At 40.7% G+C, this 8,965-nt stretch overlaps 1 protein-coding gene across 2 annotated transcripts; it reads right to left on the bottom strand.

The window, feature by feature from the left end:
- Positions 1–204: 204 nt before the first annotated feature.
- On the bottom strand, positions 205–7,510 carry LOC143884367 (NHL domain-containing protein). 2 transcript variants are annotated; one of them, XM_077387887.1, is made up of 2 exons: positions 6,370–7,510; positions 205–498 (listed from the first exon to the last, which is right to left on the bottom strand). In XM_077387887.1, exon 1 carries the CDS (start codon positions 7,475–7,477, stop codon positions 6,380–6,382), a length of 1,098 nt encoding a protein of 365 aa, XP_077244002.1. In that variant the 5' UTR covers positions 7,478–7,510; the 3' UTR covers positions 205–498; positions 6,370–6,379. The 2 variants fall into 2 exon arrangements, with proteins under 2 accessions (XP_077244002.1, XP_077244001.1); XM_077387886.1 differs by lacking the exon at positions 205–498 and adding an exon at positions 569–1,152.
- Positions 7,511–8,965: the final 1,455 nt, after the last annotated feature.

The raw sequence follows: 8,965 nt of genomic DNA, 5'->3' as shown, positions 1-8,965 counted from the left end.
CTTCTTGCTCCTCATGTCCATCTATCATTATCATTCAGAGCTGCCCAATTATGGGTTTTCTAATCTCATTGCAGGTGACCTTCAGAACATTTCAGCAAAGCATTTTGATTGCCATGCACATGAAATCAAACAATACCGTCATATGGGTAAAACTTTTTTCTAGAAAAGTTTTAAGATGTTAAAGAAGTAGAAGGAGAAATTGGAAACAGGGGATGAAACTGTAACTGCATTTATTTTTATCATTGGGACAAGTAATATATGATTCTGTCCTTACAATATTATTTCAAAACGGCAGCAGCCCCAACTTCCTTGCTTTCTTCCTACTGGGTCTTGCTTGTCTATAGCCTTGAAAGGGGAACTATAAATTTCTAGCAGCTTCTACAGGTGTTTGATTCTCAAAATTCAATGAGCGGGGTAATCCATTCGTCTCCTGGTATTGTATTCTAGGCGATTGAGAAGAAGAGGGAACTCACTTCTTTAAGTTACCAAAATGCAGGCCTAAATACAGAGAAATGAAGGAATGTGAATGTGAAATATAAAGCAAATAGACATTCAATCAAATATGACAGAGCACAAACAAGCACCAATGTATTCATAGAGAATAGAAACTAAAAGAAAATGCTCACCGACGAGGATGATTACATTTCTTTTAGAATTCATATCATTGGGTAAAGTTACAAACTGAGATAACTAAAATCTACAGTAAAGTTAAGATAAAGTACATTAAGACAGGTTGTTGAATGGTCCAGGAATCAGGACCTTTTCTTTGGAGGCAGTCATCTCCTTATATAGTTTTTCCATGGAAATCGTCCATAACAGTCCATTAATTTTGGGAGGAAATCTTTCGTAACTGTACTCAACTACCCATCTCGAATTTCAATCTCAATTCATTGGAAATAACTATCATTATCGACATTTTTAGAAAAGTAAACGTTCGTGCATAACTGATCCATTTGAAGCTCGAAATGCAAAACCGTGAAAGATCATGGAGAAGCTCGAGAAGCTATGGGTGAATCCGGGATAACAAAACAGGACTGATTTGAGCTCACACAATGAGGAAAAAACACCACCAGTTTGCCAAAAGCATCCTCCAACCCAGTGAGTAAAAATAACACCAGTTTCCAAAGGCAGGTCAACAACTGGATCCCAACCATGTCAAATTTACAGTAATAAATGAGAATCCAATTGATGTTTATCTTACTTTAGCTGCATTTAAAACTGACATTTTTTTTATGACATTAAAATTGGCATTTCTCCTTTGATATCATGCTTTCATGCATTGGCAATTGCTATTTTTATCTTAAATACTATATATTTCAAGACTACTGGCATAGCATCCTGTGTCAAATGAATGCAACATGTTTTTTATTTTTTTTTATTTTTAAAGACTACTTCGGTTGGAATTACTTTCGAAGTGATTTGAGTTTGTAAATCAAATTGTAATAAATGAGAATCCAATTGATGATCGTTTGCAATGCAGAGTGTATTGGAATAACTCAAATTCATTCGAAGAAAAACTTGGTAATCAAAACAGAAGGCTTATTTAGAAACTCTGCTAGAGCAGAGATCATTAATCCCCCACCTCCAATTGACTCAAACAGACGAAAGTAGAAGCCAAGTTTTTCTTTCTCCTTAGCATTCGCAGTTCTAATAGTTTCCTTCTTACTCCATTTGATCATCATATTCCTAACACAAGTATCATGCATTTGATCTTAATGATTCAAATCTCAATCACAACCAATCAAATTAAAATATAGTTAAGAGTGTAATTTGAACTAATAGACTATTTCATTTTCACTACAAAACTGAATTCCACCAAAATAACAACATCAGAATGACAAAACTTTTGAGTTTTGATTCCAACCCAATTCAGAAACAACTGTAAGAACATCAGAAGAAGATTCAAATTCATTGAAAAAAGGCCAACATTTTTTAACTCTTCCTTCCTAGTTTCTCTTCTTCTTCAAGTGCTCAGCCATATCATGTTGTTGAAAAGAAGGTGGATGTAATAGACTTTGAAGGAAAGATTTAATCTGATGAATTTATTGATTGGCTCAACACAATTGAACGAGTGCTTGATTACAAGGACGTTTCAGATCATCGTAAAGTAAAAATTATTTCTATCAAGTTGAAGAAACATGCTTTGACTTGATGAGCGCAACTACAGGTTCGTACAAAAAGAATAGGAAAAACAAAGATACATGTGTGAGAAAGGAATAATTCTAGAGAGCATGAGTCCATGTGTTGCGGCCTTATTAACACCAAGGATGGATAATTCTTGGAATATGTATATCGATAGTCAGAGGATTAATAAGATTACAATCTAGCATAAATTTTCAAATCCTTTTATTTTTTTGGTCGGTAAGCTGGGGTTAGGCAAGGTCCCTACCAGAAATTAGAAAATAAAAGAGGGACTTACAATCTAGTATAGCTATGACCAGAGGAGTAACAGTACAATTTTCAAATCCTCATTCAGGAAATTGTTGGATATGCTTTTGGTTTGTAAAGTCTTTTCTATTATTGATTTTAGAAGTGGGGTCTACTTAGAAGATATCTCTGTGTAACACAATGATTCCATTAAGCACTTGAAACATCTTTTATAAGTGTTTGAAGCATTAAGGAGGCAGAAAGTTTATGATAACATGAAGAAGCATGAGTTTTTAACTGACGGCTTGATGTTCCTAGGCTGATGGCTTGATGTTCTTAAGCTATGTTGTTTCAGCCAAAGGCATCAAAAGTTATTGAGTTGCCGATTTCATAATTGATCCATGATATTTGAATTTTCATTGTATAGCTTTATTTTATCACAAATGTATCACTTTTGGTCAAATAAAATGCGTAACCAATTTTGCATCCTTAGCGGGTCCTAAATTTCTAATCTCCAGGAGGTCTTTCTCCAATTATTTGATTCTTTTTCTAGTATTCTCATTTCCCATACAAGTAACTAGACCTCTTTCCTGAGCTTAGAAGCCTGCCTTTGATTGGAATTTTCCTTTACATTGCTCCACTTGCTATTCTTCTTGACAATCTAAGAGGGAATATGTATTTGAAAATCGAACGATTGAACTCTCTGCAAGCTCTCTTCCAATGCGTCTTCATGTTTCAAACTTAACAATCACTTGTTTAAATAGACTTGACTATTCATTTTACTTGTTAAAGACTTGCTTCTGGGTACTTGTCTTGGTAAAGGTACTTGCTAGACTGGGAGATATAAATGCCTAGAATTTCTGTTAAACCATGGGGTTTGGATGCCTCAGCACTAGTTTGAACAGTGAATCGTGGTGAGTCCGTTTCTGAAATGTTCGAGTCAATGTTGCCTGTCTTCTTTATAATGTACTTGGGAAGGTTTTTGTAGTTTCCACTTTGTTATAGATATAACTACGGATTGATTCGAGAAATGGTTGAAATGGACTGTGTTGAAGTATATCTGATTAAATAGCATCAACTCTAACAGCTTATGGTTTAGTGTAATTGGTTTTTTCAAAGACTGGCCATCACAGAAACTGCAAGCAGAGATTATAGCAGTATCTGCTCTTAGAAGTTGGAACTGTAAGTATTAATAATGGTGCCCTGGAAATATCAAAATTGTAGAATTTTCAACAACCTTTGCCAGTTTTGTTGGGGGCCAAGACCCACGGCCAATAACACCTGCCAATCTACCACAGGCTAACACACGGAATTACCCAAGATCTTGCACAACAAGATGGAGAAAATATATGCCAACAAACCACAACTTCCAAGGGAAGGAAAACAAACAACCACAAGAAGACAAGAATATACGTGGTTCACCACAATGGGCTACCCCACGGATAAGGCAACACAAAAAATCTACTATTTAGAACCAATAGTACACCTCCAAAGTACAATGTTACCTCCACCGATAAAACCCTTCTCTCCAACCTTCTATGCAACTATGAAGCAACCCTCAAATCTCTAACCGAGTGTGAGGAAAACCCCTTTGGAAAACCTTCCAATACAATGCTTCTCTTACAAAGAAGAAAACTCTATGGAGAAGAAGAACAATGGAAGAAGAACACACCTTGAGTAAACAAGAAGAGGAAAAAACCTTTTTGCTTCACCACAAAAGCCTTTCAAGAGCCCAAGAGAAAACCCCTCCTTTTGCTCTAACCTTTTCTCCTCTCTTCTCTTCTCAACACCTTGAGTAACCAAGTAGAGAACCTTGCTTTTGCTTCACCACAAAAGCCCTCCTAGAGCCCCAAGAGAAAACCCCTCTCCCTAGACTTTCACCACCTCTTACTCTTCTCAACACCTCGAGTAAACAAGTAGAGAGAGCCTTGCTTTTGCTTCACCACAAAAGACCTCCTAGAGCCCCAAGAGAATATATGAATGAAAGAAAAAACATGCCGCTTAAAGGGCCAACTGGGACCCACTCCAAAATGAACAAAATAAAAAACAAAATGGGTGATTATGTATCACCGATTCTAACAAATTTGCTACAAACGCAGGTTAAATTCTCCCTAAGATCATGACATCTAAGGGTGTCAATTTTGGCTCGGGCTCGGAAGCTCGCTTGAGCTCGGCTCGAAAAAAGCTCGGCTCGAATCCTTAACGAGCCGAACCGAGCCGGCTCGTTAAGCTTAACGAGCCGAGCCCGAGTTAGACCAGGCTCGGCTCGGCTCGTTAAGAATTTAATATATTTAAATATATATATTATATATTAATATATACACTAAAAGGGTTGTCTAGGGAGTGAAAGGGGGAGGCAAAATATGTCACTTCGAGCCGAGCCCACCTTTTGAGCTTAACGAGCCGAGCCGAGCCTGGCCAGGCTCGGCTCGTCTCGTCTCGTTTACACCCCTAATGACATCTATCATGGGTTCTGTTAAACTAACATTACATGAATTGATCCCTTGGATGTTCGGCATTCAAATCAAAGAAAACTACTCCTTTATTAGAGAGAGTGAGAGATTTATACCTTGCGCCATTGCCGTTCCTCCGCTTGCTTCACTCTGATGAAGAACTTGTACGCTTTCATGAGCTTGAAGGCGACTCGAAAATGCCCCTCGCTCTTCTCTCCCTTCTACTCTCTTTGGTCAATGAGGGACCAAAGAGAGAGTGAGAGACTTATAGCTTGCATCATTGTCGTTCCTCCGCTTTCTTCAATCTATGAGGAACCTCTACACTTTCCTGAGCTTGAAGGTGACTTGGAAATGCCCCTTGCTCTTCTCCATCTCCAACTCTTTGGTCAATAGGGGACCTCTCACTCAAGAGCTAGGAAGAGGAACCAAGGGCCATATACATAAGAGAAGAAAGCTCACATTAAGCCATTCGTTTGGTCTCTTGGGGCTAACTTTAGCAACTTGCTAGAGCAAAACTTTGAGCCCAAGAACCATCCAAAAACTGTGTGCATACTTGCCAATTCAAGAATTGCCTTCAAAGGCCACTTAAGGTTAGAAACTTCTAACAGGTTCAACATCGAAGACCAGTACATTCTGGGAGACTGGAAACTATAAATCTCTAAATATCTAGCAGATTCTACAGGGTGCGAGTTGCATTTGTTCACATCATTTTAAGTTATTTTGCTTGCTTTATTGGGAATCAAAAGTAATTGAAGATGGTGCAAAAACCTGAATTGATCAGGGGAACATCTGAGAATAATATTTCCTTTTAGGCCACGTTTGGATACCAACAAGATTTAGATTTGGATTTAGTTGATATTTTGAACTGGATCAGATCCTTAGATTTCCAAATCAGCTACAACAGTGCAAAAAATTCCGATTTTCAAATCTGTTTTGCGAGACATTATTTGGAAATCAATATTTGTGGCAATTTCCTTCACCATCACTGCTCCCTCGACGTTGCTCCGGCAGCAGCGAGACATCCCTCCCTCCCTCTCTCTCCCTCTCCCTCTCCCCCTCTCTCTTAAAACATGATCATGAAGATGGTTGATGTGTTTTGTATCCAAAACTCAGATCCAAATCAAAATACAAATGCATGAGGTATCCAAACGGGCCCTTATTTCTTTTTCATGAGTAAAAATCTGCAGTCCTTTATGCAGAGGATATATGGTTTTGCTTTTCTCTTGATTGCGTTGAACTTCCCTTCTACAAGAAAAGCGAAGTAATTCTTGAACAACTCATATCCTTCACGAAGAGATGCAATCTCAATCCATGGGTTTAATCTTAATGATTCAAATCTCAATCAGAACCTATCAAATCAAAATATAGTTAAAGAGTGTAATTTGAACTATTCGACTGCTTCATTCTCACAACAAAACTGAATTCCACCAAAACAAGAACATCAAATTGCAAAACTTTGACTTCTCATTCCAACCCAATTCAGAAACAAGTGCAACAGCATCATAATAACATTAAATTCACAAAAAAAAAAAAAAAAACATATTTTTACCTCTTACTTCCTAATTTCTCTTCTTGTTCATATTCTTCGCAAGCTGCCACATCATATATTTCCAATAGAACAAATAAGCAACCCCCAACCCAATCAAAACAAACACCCAAACAGAATCGCTTTCCTTCTCCCTCTCCGACTCCATCTCCTCAATACTAAACTCCATCCTCCCCACATTTCCCAAAATAGCCTCATTCAAATGCCCATACAAAACATAAGCCCTATCATCCTCCCGAATAGCAACGCCCGTCGGGAACTTATCCTCCTCAAGGGCAATCTCGTCAAAAACCCTCGCCTCATCCCACCCATCCTCGCTCTTTAAAAACCACGCCACGTGGCTCGCCACGATCACCGCCACCCCATCACTCCTCATCGCGATCCCATCAGCTCCCGTCAGATCCTTCGTCAAAGAAACAATCCTAACCGTCCCATCCTCCGAATCCACCCTGTACAATTTCCCCGTATTCGTCTGTACGGCCAACAGCATGCTCCTCCGCACGTGCACGATCCCATTCAGCCCGCACCAGCTGTCCGCACGATCTCCGTACACGTGTCCGGACGAGAAGATAGGGGATCTGGAGAGGATAGATGTTTGGCCTGAGATTTCAACTTTCCATATAAAATTTCCGGCAGAGCTGGTGACGTAAGCGGTGCCAGAAGAATCAACGGTGACGGAGTTGGCGACGGGACGGTGGGTGGCGCCGGAGGTGTCGGAGAGCGGAGCGAGGAAGAGGCGGCGGCGGGAGGGGAGGTGGTAGGCTGCGAGGGCATCAAAAGGAGGGAGGGGGCTGACGGCGTGGAGGACGGCTAGGAGCCGATGGCGAGCCGAGTCGATGGAGAGGCCGAGGACGGAGGTGTTTGGAGGGAGGTTTGGGTCGGAGATTAGGGTTTCGATGACTCCGGCGTCGGAGATTGAGTGGATTGAGCCGTGAAGGACTGAGCCTACGATGAAGTGTTGGGCTGATGGGTCCCATGTGAGACTTTCTGGGTAGAGGTTTGGGGATCGGATTGTGATGACGTGGCGTTTTCTGGCGAGAGTGGGGCCTATGAGGGTGAGGAAGAGGAGGGGGATTAGGTAGAGGGGGATTTTGGAGGGGGAGGAAGGCATGTTTGGAGGGATGGTTGGGACTTGGTCGTGGGAATCTGATAAGTATGTCCTTATTTTTAGGGAAGTGATATCGGCACAACCATGTTTTTATAATTGCACTGACCCATCTTGTCTTTTATTTTTTTTAAACGCTGTCATGGGTTACCACAGTTATAAGGCCGACCTAGCTCATTTGGTAGAGCGCGTGGCTTTTAACTCTACCCAAAAAGCTCTTAGAAACGAATTACAAACGAAAAGACAAGCTGAGTTTGTGCAATTATTAAACCATGGTTGTGTTGATATTATTTCCTTATTTTTATCAATGCCTAACAATATGCTATTTGCCATGTGTCTTTGTAAAAAAGTTTACAAAGTCTGACCTTCTTTCAAAGGGTGTTACTGGGAATGTCCTTTGAAACCCGAGAAAACCAGGGCAGGAGCCGCAGTAGGGGCAGAAAACATTTATCGGGGGTAGGGGTGTAAACGAGCCGAGCCTGGCCAAGCTCGGCTCGGCTCGGCTCGGCTCGTTAAGCTCAAAAGCTCGGCTCCGGCTCGGCCAGGCTCGGCTTGTTAAGCTCAAAAGCTCGGCTCGGCTCAGCCAGGCTCACGAGCCTTACCAAGCTTGGGTTATATTAAGTTCACACCCCTCATCTTCCCTGGACAGCCCTATATAGGGGGGTTGTCAAAGTAACAAATGGGGTTCCTAAAATGAAGTGACATATTTTGCCTCCCCCTTTCACTCCCTGGACAACCCTTTTAGTGTATATATTAATAGTATATATATTAATAGTATATATATATATATATATATTAAATTCTTAACGAGCCGAGCCTGGCCTAAATCGGGCTCGGCTCGTTAAGCTTAACGAGCCTGGCGAGCCGGCTCGTTAAGGATTCGAGCCGAGCTCGAGCGAGCTTCCGAGCCCGAGCCAAAATTGACACCCTTAATCGGGGGTCCCAAATGAGCGTATTTTTCGCCCTTTTTAGTTCTATCAAGAGAGATGAAAAGTGAATGGTATTTACACCTCTTGTGTTTGGTAGATGTAACTCGAATCCAGCGGGCTGCAAAACAATGGAAATGATAATGTTGACATGTTTGGCGTAAAAGCCCTGCGTTCAGTGAAATTAAAACCAACGATTAGAACAGATTAATCCAATCCTTTAAACCATAACTCTTAATCCTCTCTTAACCAATAAGACCATACACCCTTGTTGAGAGAGAGAGAGAGATTTAGTTAAGGTTTTGTATGAAGATGGAGGTGGGCCATACTAGTATATCGTTGCTTAGTCTGATGTGAGCTCCATCATTTTTTGAACATTATTCCCTCTATATGGGCCTCAGTAGTAGACCGTTGATTAGCCTACATGTAGGGTCCATTGTCTTTTTTGGATGGGTCCTTTTACTGGCTCCATCTAGGGCTGCACAGGGTTCGGTCCGGTTCGGTTTAAGGGAATTTCTTAAACCGAACCGATCCCGTCGGTTTGGATTTTTCCAAACCGTAACCGAAC

Source organism: Tasmannia lanceolata, unplaced genomic scaffold, assembly GCF_043159265.1.
Source record: "Tasmannia lanceolata isolate RefF3 unplaced genomic scaffold, GAP_Taslan_0.1 ptg000008l, whole genome shotgun sequence".
Classification (NCBI taxonomy): Eukaryota; Viridiplantae; Streptophyta; class Magnoliopsida; order Canellales; family Winteraceae; genus Tasmannia; species Tasmannia lanceolata.
This window is presented reverse-complemented; position numbering and strand designations above follow the sequence as displayed.

Excerpts from the sequence above, each read along its gene's own strand:
- LOC143884367 (XM_077387887.1), bottom strand. The coding sequence starts at position 7,477 with ATGCCTTCCTCCCCCTCCAAAATCCCCCTCTACCTAATCCCCCTCCTC.